Raw genomic sequence first — 19,809 nt, 5'->3', positions numbered from 1 at the left:
TCAGTGGGGAAACACAGGCTGGAGGGGGGTCAAGGGGGGGCTTCGATGACGGTTGTTAAGGACTCACTTTAAACGCTCTGTGTGCAGAAATACACTCACTTGACGTATTGAGAGTTACGCAACAGACGTCTGTTTTGTTCAGTCTCATCTGTGGGGCTGTTGACTAACAGGGAGGCTCTACGTGGCCCGGTCTATTTTTAATTTCCTCTGACCTTGCTTGCAGTGTTTTCTGTCTGACACCCCAATTCTGAATCTCTCCACACGTCTCTCCCTCCTCTCTATCTGTTGCTTGCTTCCTTTCCACCACTGTGGTCATGCAAAATGTATGAAAGGTTGAGTGCTATCTGGGAAAAAAACACTTGTCTATCCCAACCTCACACATACTGTATATGATGCTCATCTTATCCCCATCTTAATCCCAGCACGGGAGCTTTGTCCACTCCTTCCTCTTCTTTGCCTCCTTTCTCCTGTCCCCTCCACCACTAAGGGAGGGCCCGGTGATGAATGTGTCCTGTCTGCTGCCTCGGTTCGCTTATTTCTGCTCTCATCAGCTCCGGCTGTAATGAGAGCACACACTCAGACATCCAAGGACCCAAGCTTTGAATAATGACTGTTTATAGTTCATAAGCAAAGAACGCCCAAAACAGGTCTGAGTGAGAGTTAGCACAGGGAGGAATACTGATTTATGCTGACTACAAATCCATATGAGGGAATATCTCCTGTTTATTTATTAGAGAAATCATCAAACTGTTAATTAAACTGTTAAAATGTAAATTATATGTCCATGAGCAGCAATATTTCACTGACAGACGGAGAATTATGAAGCTTCCTGTGACAAATAGGTGTGAAATATGCAGAGAAACAACCTGCACATGTGCTTCTGTTTACGTGTGTGTAGGAGCATAAGAGAGAGTCATAAATACATAATACTGACAGGCAGATAGGCAGGAAGACAGACAGACAGACAGATAAACAGACAGACAGGCAGACAGGCAGAGAGACAGACAGACAGACAGACAGACAGGCAGACAGGTAAACAGGAAGACAGGCCGACAGACAGACAGACAGACAGATAAATGAATAATGGATGGATGGTGAATGGACAGACAGATGGATGGACAAGTGGATGAAAGGACGGACAAATGGACAAATATACAGACAGACAGACAGTCAGATGGATGGCTGGATGGATGGACGGACGGAGGGACAGATGATGGATGGATGGATGGATGGATGGATGACAGACGGACAGATGATGGATGGACAGATGATAGATGGATGGATGGATGGATGGATGGATGGACGGACGGACAGATGATTGATGATGGATGGAAGAATGGATGGACGGATGGATGGACGGACAGATGATGGATGGATGGATGGATGGATGGATGGATGGATGGATGGATGGATGATGGATGGATGATGGATGGATGGATGGATGATGGATGGATGGACGGGCAGATGATGGATGGATGGATGGATGATGGATGGATGGACGGACAGATGATGGATGGATGGATGGATGGATGGATGATGGATGGATGGATGGATGATGGATGGATGGACGGGCAGATGATTGAGGGCTGGATGGATGGATGATGGATGGATGGATGGATGGATGGATGGATGATGGATGGATGGACGGGCAGATGATTGATGGATGGATGGACGGACGGACAGATGATTGATGATGGATGGAGGGATGGATGTACGGGCAGATGATGGATGGATGGATGGATGGATGGACGGACGGACGGACAGATGATTGATGATGGATGGAAGAATGGATGGATGGATGGATGGACGGACAGATGATGGATGGATGGATGGATGGATGGATGGATGATGGATGGATGGACGGGCAGATGATTGATGGATGGATGGATGTACGGACGGACACACAGAGACAGATGGACAGACAGACAGACATATAGATAGAGTAAATACACAGTAACACTGGAAGATAGAACAACCCAGAAAAGTAAACTCAAGAATAATGAGATAATACATATGAGATGTAAACAGGTATAAACAGGTACATCGGGGAATATGAGTCTGAGACGGTGCACTAAGAGAGAAAGATTGAGGTTGCAGCAGGAAGTGAAAGAAACAAGTCTAAAACACTCAAAGTCAAGTTTTCCTTCCAGCTGCCGCTCCCTCCTCCACCACACTCCATAATTCATTTCATCCTGAATAAACACGGAGCAAGAGAGGCAGACAGCGCAGAAAGCTTCTCCCTTCTTGCTCCTCACATGTGCTTGAATTCTTAAAAAACCTCTCAGCCTCTCCCATACTCTCCCCCCTCCTCCCCCTCCTCCCTCTCCTCCCTGCTGCTGTCAGCTCATCTCTGCTCTCCTCTGCATGTTCTTATCACAGCCAGTCACCAACTCCTCCCCGGGGGCCGCACCTTCCAGGCCGGATGCGATGAACCTCGTTCCAAAAATCCCTGGCCCGCAGAGCAGTCGATCGGATTTAAAGCGTGCCCTAAATAGCTGGGTCCGATGTACTCTTGATCAGCGTAACCATGGAAACACTCGACGATCCCTCATCGTCCTCTGAGAAAAAGCCTAAAGCAGATGCATGGATGAGATAAGGAAACAAAGAAAGAAGTATAGTGAGTTAAATCCTGGACCACAATGCATCTCTCTGAGGAGCATGGCCATTATAAAAACATCCTCAGGGGCAGAACACGAGTGAATTAACTTTTTCTGCCCTCTATTAGTTTGTTTTGGGCTCATTTTAGCAGCCAGTGTGGGTGGCATTTCCAGGGCAATTATGCAGAAACATCACCCTGGTTTTGTTTAATAAGTAAACAGTGCAAGTTAGACTCTGACAGCCTTCATTTGCATAGAGCTGTTTGTTCATTTAATGGACAGCAGAGCTCCGGAGGGTAAATATGTCTTCTTAAAGAGATAAAGTAGTGTTGAATTTGAGCTTTACCTTATTAATATGGGGCATTTAACATCTGGAATCCTGCCTGTGCCTACTTGACACCAGATTTTGAAAGCACTGTAACTTTGCAAGTCCATGATAAGCTTTAAATGGGAATATTCAATTAATTTCCATCATAAATTAGTCCAGTTTTTATAGATTTGTAGCAAACATCTAAACCTCACAAGAGTTAAAAGCTGCAGCTCAACTTGACGTTTGTTAATGAATCAAATGGAACAAATTTACAACTGACTTCCTGAAGAGCGAAAGGAATTGAAAGCTGCACTAATCAATGCTTTTATATTATTCATGAGATGTGGACTCTAGAAAGGGGTTGATTGTTAAGACGAATCCACGGGAAGTTACCTCATTCATCTGTGAAGGGGTCACTGCATGGGAGAAAAAATGAACTCAATCAAAAGTGTAAAGTCGCAATCATATGCTGTATAAAAAGATGGACGACATGACAGCTCCCTAAAAGTGAAGCCAAAACATGTCGAGCGCCCCCTGCTGACTGGCTGCAGTATAGGTCATAAAGCCCGCCTCCTCCATGTTAACAGATGGGACATGAAACTATAAAATCAAAATACACGCCAAATAAATTTTTCTCAAACATGGTTTCTGTCATTATAGCTAGTTCTTATCATGCAGATTTACGTCCAAGTGTTCATTTTTCTGACAAGTTTATTTTTAGTCACTCATTTGATGCTGTCAAAGGATGATTGACAGCTCTGTTTACAAATCCGGCTCCTGCAGCCGATCTGTTCCGGATTAGCAGAGTAGAGGAGGAACGGCGAGAGGAGACAGTCATTAAAGTTTTCATATCTGTGAACGTCTGCTTCAGACCAACACAAGAAGCTGTTCTGCTGTTAAACACGCCGACGTGTTTTTTTGGGGGGTAATTTGAATGTGAGTTTTGGTTAGCGGAAGTGGCTACAGCAGCTCCACCTGCCGATGTCTTCTGTGCAGCTCTGGCTCCAAATGACGGCACCCGTCATGGGGGGTATTTTGGCTTCAATTTCCCACAATCCTGAGCAGATGGAGACGCGTCGTCCATCTATATATACAGTCATTGGTTGCAATGTGTAGGCTGTTTATAAAGTATATTTTGCCATGTGAAATAAAGGCTTTTTTAATCTAAATAAATCCTACAGAGTGCATGCACAATGGATTTTTGTATGACAGTTGCATTTATACATTGTGTACATACACGGCTTTCTGTTTTTTCAGCCGTGCAATGACCAGATGAATTAAGCACAGAGAACCTGAAGTATCCAAACTCTCAGCAGCACTTCTCCACTGAAAATTACCATCGGACTTTGCAGTTCTCTGAGCATTTTAGCTTCTTAAACCAAAGCTCATTGTTCTGGTTTTATGGCCTGCAATGCTACCGTGTTGTTTCAGTCAAAACACTCTTGTTATACTTGTGGACAGCTGCAGCAGGCGGCTGTATTTAGCAAAAACACCCCATTGTGCACACCTGCTCAACGCCGAATGGCAGACAGGCAAAGTTAGCGAGGTGGTGAACATAGAGGAGCATTTAGCAGCTAAACAGACAGAACAAAGCAGAGCTAAAGGGGAATATAATATCACATTTACATAGTGGACAGTCAGAGACATAACTCCAAATGAATGTTTACATTGTTCTGAGTCTGCTTAATGTGAAAGTAGGCGCTGCTACAGTAGCTTAAATACAACAACAGTCAATAGACAATAATGTACAGCACAGATTAGCCATCTAGTTGGCATCACAAAGTCAAGAGCTCATTAGTTAAATCAATTTTAATCGGTTGGCAGGGAAACCGACCAACTCAAAGAGCGTGTCGTACAGAGACTAACAAGTGTGATATTTAAAGGCTTTATCGTAAATGTCCAGAGCAGTTAAAGAACATTAAGTGACTTATTTGTCTCCTCTTCTTATGCTCATGGGTACATACTGTGTTTGATCTTCATATTGACTGCTGTGAAGCTCCCTGTGGTTCCAGTGCAAAGACCACTCTCCTGTGCAAACAGCGCTGCAGCGGCAGCAGCAGCAGCAGCACCCCGAGGCTTCTTATTAAACAGTGGGATGGTCAATCCTTACTACTGTGAACCCAGCAGCATTTGGCAAAGGTTAATACAGCCTGAAACGGAGCAGGGCACACAAGTGTTACAGCAGCAAAATGTCAAAGCAATTACTGTCAGATTGCAGAAAGGTGAAAGTGTGAGAGATTTTGCAGCGTCTGTAAGTCGGACAGAAGGACAGAGGAGAGAAGCTGCAGGGAGCTACTTCAAAATAAACCTCTTTCTCTAACATCTTCCGACCACTGCTGTCGCAACTTAAAGTACATTACATCGCCAATAGTTTGAGGACCAACACTCTCGAACTGTTTTCTTTCACGACTTTGAACATGGCAACAGGGATTTTCTCCAATTAAGCCACAAGAGTTTGCAGTCGTCTTTGAGTTCAGGGCTGTGTGCAGGCCAGTCAAGTTGTTCCACACCAAACTAGTGGGAAAAAAACGTTTTTAACGAGCTTGACTTCTGAACAGGGACAGCGAGGGTCATGCTGAAGAAGGACAGAGCCTTCTTTAAACTGTAGCGGCAGAAAGGAAGCACACTATATCATTTTACCGAGGAGAACTAACATTTTTCTTAATTGGAAAGAGGCCAAATCAATGACTGTATATATGGAGTGATGCCAATACAGCCCCTGTGATAGGCGCTGCTATCTTGCGATGGTGACGTCATTTGGAGCCAGAGTCTACGCAGTAGAGATCGGCGGGTGGCGCCGCCGTAGCCACTTCCGCTAACCAAAACACACACTTAACTTAGCGAAAAAACAGCAAGGATCCCGCACGCCGGCGTGTTTAACAGCAGAACAGCTTCTTGTGTTGGTCTGAGGTTAGCTTTCACAGATATGTAAACTTAAATGACTGTAGTGATTGTTTTAGTTACGTCTCCTCTCGCCGTTCCTCCTCTACTCTGCTAATCCGGAACTGATTGGCTGCAGGAGCCGTATTTGTCAACAGAGCTGTCAATCATCCTTTTGACAGCAGCAAATAACTGATTAAAAATAAACTTGTCAGAAAATGAACACTTGGATGTAAATCAGCGTGATAAGAACTGACCTATGACCTATCCTGCAGCCAGTCAGCTGGGGGCACGTGAAATGTTTTGGCTTCACTTTTAGGGAGCTGTCATGTTGTCCATCTTTTTATACAGTCTATGGGCCAAACCATTAAAATTTGAATGTAGGGGTGGTAGTTTAGCTCAGTGGGTAGAGCAGGCGCCCCATATACAGAGGCCAAACTGGAATACAAGAAATTATGTTTTTAAGGGGTGGCTGTGGCTCAGAGGTAGAGCGGGTCGTCCCCTAATCGAAAAAGGTCGGCGGCTCGATGTCTGGCTCCAGCAGTCCATATGTGGAAGTGTCCTCACGCAAGACACTGTACTCTAAATTTCTCCTGAAGCGTTGCCGTCCGTGTGTTAACGTGTTAGATTCCCGATGAGCAGCATCTGCCATCAGTGCGTGAACGTGTGTGAATGCTGACATGTAGCGCTTTGTGTGGAGTTTGCATGTTCTCTCAGAGTGTACTCGTTAGGTTCATCGGTGCATTGTGACCTTCCCACTTAATGTAAATAAATGTAAAAGATTTAGATGTGCAGTATGAGTCTCAAGGGCTTCAGAGAGCCTTTTGAGAGCTGTAAGACATATGCAGAAAAACACACACATACACACACAAGTTAAAGGAACATGAATGGTTTGCTAGCACCTTGCATGTTAGCCCCTCCTATATCGCTAACGCACACGAACACAATGTGGTGACAGATAACATACAATGATCAGGGGGATACGGTGCTGGTGTTCAGTGGATGTCACGCATGCTCAGACGTCATGATTAGCCCCCCCTCCTCTCTCTCTCTCTCTCTCTCTCTCTCTCTCGCCCTCTCTCGCTCTTCAGACAAGCTAAGGAGGAGCATCTGTATCAGCGCTCACAGGGAGATGGATGGGCAGCAGGTCGCCATAAAACAGACGTTTCGCTCCCGCAGAGTGGAGTGAGGGGACCGCAGGTGTCTGAGCGAGTGCGGCCGGGCGGAGGCGCTTTCGCGTTGCCCTTGAGGAGAAACTGCCGCAGGAGAAAGAGGAGAAGAGGGAAGCAGTAACAGAAGAAGAAGAAGGAGAAGAAGAAGGACAAATGGCCAAAGAGAGGTGATGGAGCGTGGGGGATGCTCGGTTTATGACTGAGGCTGACCGAGAGTGAAGTTCAACCCGGTTGGAGCTACTCTTTAGAGGGAAAGCAGGTGAGTTGACTTGGAGCATCATTTCTTCAACAGTGAAGGACTATTAATAACACACCTGGTGCTTTATTGATTGTACCACGTGATGTAATAACACAACTAATTAGGAAACAGTCTGTGTGAGGACTCAGTCAGGGTTCAATGATTGAGCTGCCGCGTGCTAATCTGCAGGCGCGTGTAGAATGTAGGTAAGCGAGCGCGCGCGCGCTTGTCTCCCATTCAGGAATTCGTCATGGGTCACGCGTCGGGCTGTCAGTGTACGGTACAGCTTAATAATACACACACGCACACACACACATGCTGCTCAGAGGAGGCTGGAGGGAAAAAAAGATAGCGTGTCTGGGGCGGGGATCGAACTGTCGCCCTTGTAGGTACAGATGACGTACAGTATCAGGACAGGAAGAGTGATGATGTCTAATGATGTAAAACGACTGTTTAATTAAATTTAGAGGGAGAATACGTGCAGCATAACCCTCCTGTTTTTCCTCCGTCCGTGTGTGTGTGTGTGTGTGAACCCTCTGGCGTCACATGGCCGCATCACCAAGGAACCTAGATAACCTTGAGAATAACATCTCCCTTCACATACAGACACACACCCACTTTGTATAACACACATACATACCTAGATTTACATAATAACATACATAACCCTAAGGCGAAGAAAACACACACACACACGTATATGCGCCTTTTAAACAATATATAATGCCGTATATTAGCTGTAATCACTCTTACTTTAAATAAATAAGCTATGACTGCATAACAATTCAGACTGTTTAATTATTAACAGCATGTAGGAGCTTCGTTTATGAAGTGTTTGCAGTATCAATAGTCCATATCAAAGATATTATTGCTCTTAAAAAGATGCCTTAAAAAGAAAATAGAATAAAAGAAGAGTTTCCACAGTTTCTGCCAGATTTCATCATAACAGTCACTGCAGAAAATCCGAGCTCGATCTGCCGCTGCGCTCTCTTTTTGTGCAGGTTTGGTGCTGGCTCGTAGTAGCGGCTCACTTTAGGGTTGTGTAAGGTGTGAAAAAGCTTTTGAGAGCAGCAGCAGCAGCAGCACTGCAGAGGTAGGCTGCATCATCCAGAGCGGTAAATATTAACCGACTGAGAAGAGTCAGACATGATGTTCGTGGTTTCACAAAGCAGCAGATCAAGTTTCATCCAACCTTCGATCAGAGTAGATGACCAGATCTTCTCAGATGTCACCAGTGTAAAGTCACGTCTGTGGGTTTTTATGTACTGATTCAGCGAGCTGTGAAATAGTGAAATCAAGACAGAGTCCCATTAAGTCGTGAGTCACGCCTTATTCTTTATAGGGCTCAGCAAAATGTAAAGTCGGGTTGCTATGAGAGGGAGTTATTCGAGGCTAAACAGCTGGAAGATGAACTCACTCACATATCACAGAGGCGGAAAAACGTCCTCAAATTTTCAAAGAATTGTGTTTATAACCCATTTTAGATTAAATCATTGGAGCACTTTGCAATCACAAAACAAACAGCTGGATATCGCACTCCCGCCACGAGCCTCCTGCTGCTGTAATTTGTAAAAGGGCAATTCAGGCTGATTCATGGGAATACTCGACATCTCCAGGGAGAATAAAGGCCACGTATGCTGCCACAAATTCACAGCCTGCTTCCTGCTCTTACCAAATATAAAAGGCTGCACCACCAAGGTGTGAGGAACAGCAGCGTGATACAAAAATCTTCCAGACCTTTAAACTGACAAGGAAAATAATATGAAACTGAAATGTTGCACCTTTTTCATTTTGTCTGGCGTTTCTTTGCTGGATTAACCACGAACGGATCTTGCCATCAAGTTACTTATAGGCTAATTTCCAGTATGGCTGCACAAAAATGTCCTTTCATCACTGTGCTCAAGTCTGAAGTAGTCCATGCACTATCACATGGATTGGCACAGAATTTGGTACAACCATTCATTGTTGCCCAACAGTGTATCTTAAGATCCCCTTGACTTTCCTCTGATGCCATTAAGAGGTTGGCATTTGTGATTTTAAGTTAAACGTCTGAACAACTATTTAACGGATCGCCATGTAATTTGGTACAAACATTCACACCCCCCTCAGGATGCATTTGAGATCCTTTAAAAGGTATAATAAGTAGGATTTTTCCTTACATTTTGTCAACGACACATTCAAACTGGGCCCCTCCTCCTCATGGGCTCTTCATCACCAGAAGCTCACCCTCACTCTCTTGTGCAAGAACACGCCCACCGAGCTAACACAGACAGCATCACGGCTTTGCGCTTGCATGCTAACCGTCGTTTACCTTCGCGCTAGCATGCTAAATGCCGGTTACGTCGTGCTAGCATGCAAACTGCCAGTTAGCTTGTCCTACCCGGTTTTGTCCAACAGAAAGAAGGCCAACTCTGCACCGCTCTTTCGCCATGTTCGCCGGTCTGAATGGGGCCCAGTTGCTAATTTGAACCACTCCTACACTCACCTGTACACTGTGATTGGCTCAGGGAACCACAACAGAATAGATGCAGAGGGAAGGGTCTCACAAGGATCTGCACACACACTCACCAACACACATGTATAGAGGCCCATAAGTGATGATTTACATTATATTAGTAAAAGTCTATATTTACTTTTCTAGGAAAATCCTACTTATTATACCTTCAACTTTTCAGTTCACACTATTATCAGTTCAAAATGTCAGGGTGTTCAACATTTTAATATGCAACCGAAACGCAGGTCACTCCCATCCTGCTCAGCTGTTGTCTGTGTTTAGTGCTAATTAGCTAAAGTTAGCATGCTAACCCGTTAAAGACAGTGGTTAAGATTATACTTGTAAACATCAGCATGTTGGTTGAACTACAGGTTTACAGGTAAACATCAGCAAAGGTGTCATTTAGAACATGTTAGCACGTGTACACTAACATTTAGCTCAAAGCAACGCTGTTCTCACCTGTAGCCTCACAGAGCCGAGACGACTGTCAGACGTGTTACAAATTTACACCATGTTTAAGTGTGATTTCCCTCTTAGATTGAGTGTGTAGCTAAAGCAGGAAGCAAAGGGAGGATTTGGTTCACTTGCTGTGGTTGTGTGACTTTTAACGTTAGGTAGACAGTCTAACAAAACTGCCATCTTTTTTCATCATTTATCTAAATATTGTCTGTGTAATATCTGTTCTGTCAGTGTACACAGTGCTCATGCTTGTATACTTGCACAAGCTTCTGTAAATAGATTTCTTCTGCAAACAATAAAAACAAGAGGGGAGAAAAAAAAGTAAAGAACCCAAATTACTGTTGAGTAATGCTCTGCAACTCCAGGGAAATTACTGAGCGCAATCCTCGAATAGCCTCTGCATGAATAAACATGATGTCATGTGAAAGTATTCCCATTCTGCAGAGAAACCAGCGGACCGCTGAGTGTTTTTACAACCTGAAAGTCTGCAGTGGGTTTGTGCTGTGTGGCACCTGCAGGTACCAGATTGTGCTGCTGCAGAGAGCTGTTACTACATGGGTTATAAGTTAGTCATCCGTGGAGCAAGACCTTGGAGGGAGAAGTAAAAGAGATAATGAAAGGAGGTGCAGAGGGAGAGTTTTGATGTTATGGAGATTAGGAATGGGGTGCTACACTTTTATACGTCTTGTTTTCTCCGGTTGAATGTGCAGAGCGAGGGAGGGGGAGGGACAGAGACAAATGGAGAAAAAATAGTCAGAGATAGAGAGAGCGATGGAAGGCAAATGAGGCAGGAAGCACTTCATTACGTAACTGTCATTGCCAGCAGTTTCTAACCCCCCTTCAAGGTCATGTTATCCAAAGAGACAGAAAGACGTGATAACAGCGTTGCTAATCTGCCGCAATCGTATGAACTTAATATGAACCCTCATCACACAGAAAAAACAATTAAACTGGTGATCGCTCAGACGGGCAGAGCCTACGTGAATCCCCTGCCAAAGACACGGGGCACACGGGGAGATGTGAGTCACTGCTATTATTATCTGGGATATTAAAGATATATGAGATACTCAACAGTATCCCAGAGAGAGAGGGAGGAGGAAGAGCTGGGATTTGCAGGGGTGTAAAATATGTATCGTACATGGCTCTAAAAGTGTCCTCTCTCTTCCCTCCCAGGTGTCTGTAGTCGCCGAAGTTTCAAAATGGAGTCCACTCACCTCCTGAGCGGGTCCAAGAAGAGGGTGAAGATCCACCCTCACACCGTCACAGCCAAATACGCCACACACGCCCCCTACTCCCCTCAACCTGGAGTGCACACACACTTCCCCCAGCCAGGGGACGAAGGCTACGACGACGCGCCGTCTTTTGAGGACTTTGGCTCCTTCCTGGAGGAGACGTCGGACAGGAAACAGCTGACGGAGGGCAAGAGGTGGCCTTTGACTCTGTTCGGCTCCAAAGACAGAGACAAAGACAAGGACACGACCAGCAGGCCGCAGGCCGCTGCGGGAGGAGAGGCGAGCGAGGGGGGAGTCAGAGCAGCAAAGGGGTCTGGGAGAGGAGTCGGGGAACAGCTGGCCAGTTTCGGGGAGGCGTCTGTGTCTGCGTCTCGGCTCACATGGGTTGGGTTGCTTGGTGCGGCGTTGGCTCATGGATGCTTGATCGTTCTGACCCGCCTTGCCTCTGAACGCTTCAGCCTCGGCCCCCTGTTCCTGCTCTTGGTTCGGTCCATCTTTCAGCTCGTCTCTTTGGCTGTACCACTTCACAGAGGGGAGAACCCTTTTGGACCAGAGGGTTATCGTCTACGTCTGCTCTGCTACGGGGTCTCCTACTCTCTGTCCCTCTGCTGTGCCTACGCATCCTTAACCTTCGTCTCTCCAGGAAATGGCACGACAACCTGGCGGCTTGCGACCACGGCGCTGTCGGCCATCTTGGCCTTCCTGCTCCTGGAGGAGAGGCTGGGATTGCCCGATGGGATCACCTTAGGTGCAGGACTGTGTGGTTTGGGGCTCGTGTTGCTTCCCACAGCAGACGAGAGCAATTCAGATTCACCGACTGATCCGGTTGCGTTCTGGAGGGGAGCGTTTGGTTGGTCGCTCTCAGCTCTAGCAGGGCTTTGGATGGCTCTGGCGCTGGTCGGCTATCGCTCCCTAAAGGAGAGAGTGGGAGTGGGCACAGCTTTGTTCACAGTCAGCTGGACGGGCTGCCTGCTCGCCCCAGCCTCTTTGGTTCTCCTCCAGGAGGGCTGGTCCTGGCCGATGAGCGCCCCAGCTTGGGGCCTGGTCTTGGGCCTGGTCGCCTGCTCGGTAGCAGCCTTTCTGGGCATGACGCACGCCCTCACCCGCCTCCACCCGGCTCTGGTCTCCGCCTCCCAGAGCCTGGAGGTACCAATTGCCATGCTGCTGCATCTGGCCGTGCTGCCGTTGGCTCCCACTGCGCCGGAGGTCGTCGGGAACGTGATGGTCATACTGAGCGTGGGCTGGCTGGTGGCGATGAAGCTGCTTCCTTCTCGCGGGGGAGGACGCCGCCAAAGGGAGGAGTATGAAGAGATTCTGGACTCGCCTATCAAATAGACTTATCTTCCCCTCAATCCCTCCTTCATGAGATTGTTTCTAGTGTACATAAGAGACTGCTAAATGTTTATTGGAGCCTGATCTATTTTGTATTGTCCTCTATGCTTTTGGGAAAGTGCCAATATTGTGTTGTGTGTTGTTGTGATATTGTGACGTGACATTAAAATCTCTCTGACGAATGCTCGCGGCCACTTGTAATCAGTATTTCACCTCCTTAAGAGTGAGTGCATGTGTTCCTATATTGGCTGCATTTTATACCAGTGTAATGTCAGTCACTTTTAATGGCTGGCTGAGAGGTTGGCCGAGGAGTGATGCCATCAATTTGGCTGCAGGCTGCTGGCGGGAGAGGGACAGAACAGGAGATGGGAGGCCAGAGAGAGAGAGGAGCAGTGGAAGATAAACAGGAGCAGGGAGAGAGAAGATGATGGGATTGGCATACAGATAAGAAGCGGGAGAGAAAGGACGAGCGATGGCAGATGACGAAACAGATGAAAGAGAAGGACGCCAGGATAGAAGGCGGAGCTGACGTCGGGTGATTATATTGCAGCGTCTGGCCAGCTGGATGATAAAAACACTGTTCTATGTGTTGGGAACAGTCATTATGTGTAATAACTACCTGTCAGACACATAATCACTGTCACTCCTCTTCTCTGTGTCCCTCCCTCCCTTTATTTTCCTCATCATTAGCCTTCAGCTTCCATTTCATCTGTGTCTCTTTTTCTAACATGAATGAATCACAAAGCCTCTATTCACTAAAAAGCACAGATGGAGACTTTTAATGTAAACAGGTGCCTCTATCACTGAACAGACCAGTGTGTGAACGCACGTATGTGTTTACTTGTTACTACATCTCGATGCATCTTGTTAGTTGTGACATATAAATAGACAGGAAAAAAACCCTTTCATCAGAGTCATGGGTACACACATACACAGGCATGGGCATAAGTATGCGTTCATGTCATGGTTGTAAGCCTTTCATTAGTGAGACTGCTCGACTGATGTCAGTGTGTTGGCCTTATTAAACTCACATACGGTTCAAATGTTCTATTTTGCCCAGTGAGGGAACTTTAACTACGTACATTTAGTTCAGTCCAATGTAAAAGTATATTGATACTTTACTTCTACATATCGTGCTACTCCATACCAGAGATGTGGACTTGGTGACTTGGACTCGAGTGGACTCGTGTATATAAATTGGCCAATAATATCATTATTAGACGGGCTACTAACACCTTGTCTTTTCTCTTAATAAAGACCGGATACTACAGGTAAGAGTGCTGGGTCTTGGGTGGAAAAAAAGTGACTTGACTTGCCCAAGATAAAATGACTCGAGACTCACTTGGGATTTGAGCAAAGATGACTTGGTCCCAACACTGCTCCAGACTCATACATTTTATGGGAAAATGGTGTTCTTTTATCTCCCATATTTTATTTAAAGCTCCAGCTAAAGCCGTACCTCTTATCTCTTTGCTCATTTTGTCCTGTACATGTTTAAGTGGTGGTTTTTAACAACAAATCTCATCCTGCTGTCTTAAACAGTCACATGTATCACTCATTTTAAACGTTTGCCCTGGAAAATGTAAACAAAGGCAGCATGAAGTTAATCAATTAGTCTGACACCTACCCCCCCGCCAGCATTAAAAAAAAAAAATAGAAATAATCAATCTTGTCGCTGATGGTCTGGTTTGCTTTTGTAGCTCATATTGACTAATCAGAATTAATTTCAGTCTGTTTCATAACCAGTGAAAAACTCCTCACAGGAGCTTTAACAGCTATATTTGAAATAGATAAAACTAGATAAACATAATAATACATAATAAAGTTGAAATCACTCCAAATCAGCCGTTTTCAAAAGCGACAGCATAAATATGTACCTTACAGGTTAATACATCAGTTAAAATAGCTTTATATATAACATATTTTCACTCCCTGGTGATGTATAATTAAAGCTCCTGGGAGGAACTTTTGGTTTGCGTTGATTTTGGCGCCCCCTGTGGACAAAGCTCTACCTCTTATCTCTTTGCTGATCTTGTCCTGTACCTGCATACGACGTGCTTTTTAACAAAACATTCCTTTCTTTTAACATTCAAACGCATCACTCGCTGTGAATCGTTGCCATGGAAAATATAGAAAAAAGGCTTGGGGGCGTGAAGTTAATCGCCTGGTCGGACACCGACCCCTCCGGCAGTGGTTTCAGGCATTAAAAATAACTATAAAGAAAAAACCTATCGCTGGTTTGGTTTTTTTAGCCTATATTAAGGCATCAGTATTCATTTCAATCTGTTTCATAACCACCTAAAAACTCCTCACAGGAGCTTTAATATACATATAATATCTAATGTAAAAATATATCAAGAGCTTTGGTTAGCTGATAAAACATGTCATTTAGTATTTTTACAGTGTAGTGTTGCTACATTTACTAACGTTAAAGATCTAAATACTTCTCACATCACTGATTCTGCCCTGCTGTCCTCCTCTCTTTCTCTCTTTTTACCCCTTTTTGCTTTCTCCTTTCCTCTCTTAGCTTTAATAAAACTCGAGTATAAACACTTTAAAAATGTATGAAGAGGGGCGCCGGCATAGCTCAGCAGCTAAATCGTGCATCACATGTACAGAGGGCACAGTACTCGGTGCGGCGGACCGGGGCCATCACCCAATCTCTCTTCCCCTGTTTCTGACATCATCCTCTGTCCTCTCACTCAATAAAGGCATAAAAGGCCAAACAAAATCATCTTAAAAAAAGTGTATAAAGATGTGGGACTTTACACCAGAACACAAAAACACACGGAAAGTACCTCCGGTTAACACCCGTCACTGTGTGGTTTGTTAACAATGAAGGTGTGTGTGGCTGCAGGACTGACGGGCGGCAGTGTAATAGCCCTGGCAGGGTTTCATTAATCATAAACACTCGGAGCTTCATTACTCGTGGCCTCTTAGCATACAGACTCTTAAAGCAGCTAATGAGAGGGTGGGGCCTGCCCACAATTAAACACAATCCGAAACCTCTCACTCGCTTTCTTGCAGTTGTTGTAATTTACAGACACGGCCACGACTACACAAACATTGGGGTGTAAACTCAGGCACGCGCAGGAAAGGACGGAGCGCACGCACACTTGAAAGTGAAGGCATGTGCATGAACAGAAGAGTTGATTGCTGTGTGGGAGGAGGGAGGAAACTTTTCCATGAGGCTAATTAGGTTGTTTAATATGTTTTTATTCATCATAGTAAACCAACAATGTTTATGGTACATCGACATCATTGTCACCAGACATAAACAAGCTGAGAAATTAAAAACTAACATTAAATGTGCAAATCATTGTCACTGAGTGTCCCCTGTCAATCCCTTCACCTCATGTGTCTCCTCTGTTCTTCCTCAACGTTCCCGCCTGCTCGATCACTCGGCTCAGCTGCAGGTGAACCCTCTGCAGCTCTGTTGCTATGGCAACCAGGGCCTTTTCCATTGTGGCCATGTCAAGCGGTGAAGTCACTTCCTGCTCCTTGGTTCCAGATGGGTACGGCTTCATCCCGAAGCCAAATGCCGCCCCTAAACCTCCAGGTCTCTGCGTGGGTTGCTGTCCCACCCGGCTGTCTGCCGCTCCTGAAGGCATCGCTCCGATGACGCCGACCTCCTCCAGCCGCTTCAGCCGGGCGTTCCCCTCACGGCTACTGTGCAGGAGCTGCTGCAGTGTAGCGTTAAGCCTCCTTTCCTTCTCTGCTTCCTCCTCCCGCAGCTCCACCAGGCCTTGTTGCAGCCTGATGCTCGACTGCTCCGCTTGCGCCCTGCACGCTGACTCTAGGCTGGGTTGGCACTGCTGACATGTCCCCTGAGACAGCTTGTCCACCTGGGTCCTGAGAGAGAGCATTCCTCCACAGCATTGTCCCAGAGACTCCAGGAGCATGTTCTGCCTCATGTGGGAGTCCTCCAGAGAAATGAAAAGTCTGTCCCAGCGGGAGAAATCTGCAGCCTGGCATGGTGGGGATGTAGTCTCTCCTGTAGACAAAAAACAGGAATGCATGAAGGTAACAGTCTCATAGTCAGTTCAGAAGTTATTAACAACATTATTGAAGCACCATGTTTCACTTACACTGGTTAAGTAATTTTGGGGAGGGAAGCCTTTACTGGGGAAATGTTTATCACTTATGGAGTACAAAGGTAAAGTATAAAGGTGAAACGCAAGCTCAGAGCATGATTCCCAGTTTCTGTTCTTTGATTTGCCTATTTAAGAGGTGTTATTCCCCATAGATGAAGGGCAATAAAAACAAAGGTGTTTGCCCTTTGCTCTTGGCAGTTATTAAGAAAGTGTCCCCCAACAGGAAACCTGGCATCCATCTGAAAAAAACTGTTAGTTTTTATGAAGGACAACCCTGACAACTTTATTTCCTGTCAGACTATATAAAGTATAAAGAACACAATTACACTCAGTAGTAACTAAAACTCCCTTGTTCCCTATAATCTTGATTTCTTCCACAATGCCCACATACTTATGTACCAGCGGGAAGCAGTAAGTATTTTATTGCTGTGTTTGAGTCGTATTGCAAAGTTGCGCTGTAATTCCCAGACTGTCTATTAGATTTTTTAACATTTCAAAATATAGCCTTAGTGGTGAACAAACGTTTGATATTTACCTGTTTGGCTCTGCAACATAATGTACACATATCACTTTTATCAGAGTAAAAAATGCATTTTGCAAGAACTAAAAAGCTAACATTACGCTCTAAACGTACTAACTACACTATGGTCCCATTACTCCAAAGTCCAGCCACTTGTTAACAACCGCCTTTTTTAAAACACTTAATAGTGTGAGTTTGATATTTACTAATGTATTTTATGTCATAGGAATTTAACCAACAACCCATCACATTTTAGGACTCGTTCCTTCTGCATTCTATTTGATGTGGTCAGAAATCAGAGATAACAAGGCAGCTTTGTTTATGAGAAGTAATATAAAATATATCTCCCTTCTATGGCGGCTTAAGATGGTGTCATCTGCATAAAAATGTACATAAAATTGCTGGTAGTGATGTTATTTAGTGAACAGAAGTGGACCAAGAATAGACCCTTGGGGGACGCCTTAACTAACCTTCCAAAACTATAAATCCATGTGTGTTGATGACATTTGAATCAAACTGGGAAGTATCTTTTTGGCTTAATGATATCAGGCATTGCAGCTGAGAACAAATTTCTTCACAATAAGCCATCTGTTCACTCAAGCTGGGAACCAAATAGACAAAAGGACAAACAAACAAAACTCACCCTCCTGCTGGTCCTGGGAGATCTCGTTGTCATAGCTGTCTGCGTAGTTTCCTTCGTACTCAACTTCATTCACACACCGGGATGCACAAATAAAGCCAAGCACGCACAGCACACGCCAGATCCTGAACACACGCATGGTGTAGGTCTGAATTTTCCCCCTTAAAAATATGACATATATTTGTCAACCAGTTTTCCAGCTGCTTTCTTCACTCCCTTCTCTGCACGTAAAGCTCTTCACACTGAGCCAACTGCTGAGGGTGCTGAGTTTATAGCAATGGAAGAAGGAGGGAAATTGAGGAGGGTGGGACAGAGGTGGGGGTGCTTTGGAGGTTGGGTGAGTAATGTTTCAGTGGAGGTAATATGTCAAAAGTCAAACTGAGTGGGAAATTGGGGCATTATGGGGAAAGAGAGTTATAGGGGCACAGGGAAAGCTGGGGTGACAAGAAAGGGAGGGAGGGAGGAGAAAAACAGGAGAGTAAAACAAGGAGAACTGAGGCCCAGAAATATAAAAGTATGTTCCAGTTACTTAAAAGGACTTCTTGAAGCAAGACAATGAGAATTAACCATCTTCTGCCACTGGTCTGAGATGTAGCGTATGGCTGCTAATGTAAGCAAAAGGTAGCAAACTTCTTACAAAATATACAACATTTTGTTTCAGTTTGTAGTCCACCACATTTAATTTGTAGTCTTTCTCAAGATGCCTTTTCACCTGTAAGCTAGCCAAGTTGTCAGTGTGAGGTCTACGTCACACTTGATAAAATCTCCACCAAACAAATGCGAAACACATTCAATCCTTAGCAACATTTTCAATATTTTTGTCTAAAAACGATTAAAAATCAGCCAGAGTTCTGCTTTATTGTCTTATACACTAGAGGATTGCACAATGATACGCAGTTGTAGCCTCCATCGTGATAGAAATTGTATAAACTTGACAAAGAAAAAGCATGGAAGAAAAACACTCCATCCTTAAATCCTCTGCAGACATATTTACATTTTTTCCACGGGAAGTTTCAATCCACACACTCTCTCCTGGTTTGTGTGCCTCTTTTAAACTTCTTACTGATGAGTCAGGGTCACTCCCTGCTCTGTGCATCAACACTAAACCCCTTCACCTAAAGAAGTTGCAACATTGCAGAGTGTGGGTTATATTTCAAGCTTACAGAGAGTTTGTTTTTACCACTTATAATAAAATTTTGTTGCCAAGTAGCTCTGCGAAATGTGCTTTCTGGTTGTGATTATATTCTGTTGCCTGGTTACCTTGTCGATTAAACATTCAGTAAGGAAAAATTAAGAGTTATCAGACTCTTAGCAAGGCCAAATGATCTTATAGGCAGAGGGTTCTGGTCAACAGGTGTTGGGATTACGCAGCAGAAGTAGGACATGTCAAGGTTAAAGGAAAAGCCTTGACCTTTCTACTCTCTGTAGACCTCCAGGCTGAGCCCCCCTGCAGTTGTCAGCATGTCTGCTGGTAAAATGATGATTTTCTCTGTTTGGCGGGCTGTAATTGTAGCAGAGGGACTAATTGGGCGGCTGGCAGGTTTATTTCAGGAAGAGAGAAGAGGAAGAGCAGGAGACAGAGGTGGACGGTTGGAGGGGAAAGGTACAGAGGAAATTTGTTTGAATTTTCCTTTCCTCTTTGCAACAAAAATACCTCACCTTGGAAATGAGTGTGTACATTTATCTGGCCTATTTCCATAAAGTGCTAGTAATTGGTAATGTTCTACAGGAAAGCAATGAGTTTATATGTAATAATTTAACTTGCAGGTGTGATATAAAATGTTGTCAGAAACAGTTTGTGTCCTCATCGGTTCTCATACCCTCTCTGTAGGTCATTTTTC

The 19,809-nt window shown here is 44.9% G+C and overlaps 2 protein-coding genes across 2 annotated transcripts; one reads left to right on the top strand and one right to left on the bottom strand.

Moving 5' to 3' along the window:
* The first annotated feature begins 6,882 nt into the window (after positions 1 to 6,882).
* On the top strand, positions 6,883 to 12,896 carry slc35g2a (solute carrier family 35 member G2a). Its single transcript, XM_069662088.1, has 2 exons — positions 6,883 to 7,218; positions 11,324 to 12,896. The coding sequence occupies exon 2, from the start codon at positions 11,350 to 11,352 to the stop codon at positions 12,715 to 12,717; it is 1,368 nt and encodes a 455-aa protein (XP_069518189.1). The 5' UTR covers positions 6,883 to 7,218; positions 11,324 to 11,349; the 3' UTR covers positions 12,718 to 12,896.
* A 3,026-nt stretch (positions 12,897 to 15,922) lies between these two features.
* Positions 15,923 to 18,107, bottom strand: LOC138591172 (pentraxin-related protein PTX3-like). Its single transcript, XM_069661693.1, has 2 exons — positions 17,972 to 18,107; positions 15,923 to 16,708 (listed from the first exon to the last, which is right to left on the bottom strand). The coding sequence occupies exons 1-2, from the start codon at positions 18,105 to 18,107 to the stop codon at positions 16,068 to 16,070; spliced, it is 777 nt and encodes a 258-aa protein (XP_069517794.1). The 3' UTR covers positions 15,923 to 16,067.
* Positions 18,108 to 19,809: the final 1,702 nt, after the last annotated feature.

Source organism: Semicossyphus pulcher, unplaced genomic scaffold (genome assembly GCF_022749685.1).
Source record: "Semicossyphus pulcher isolate SPU_LCO1_2020_fin unplaced genomic scaffold, fSemPul1.0.p SCAF_14, whole genome shotgun sequence".
Classification (NCBI taxonomy): Eukaryota; Metazoa; Chordata; class Actinopteri; order Labriformes; family Labridae; genus Semicossyphus; species Semicossyphus pulcher.
Note: the sequence above shows the minus strand (reverse complement) of the source record. Positions and strands in the feature narration are given on the sequence as shown.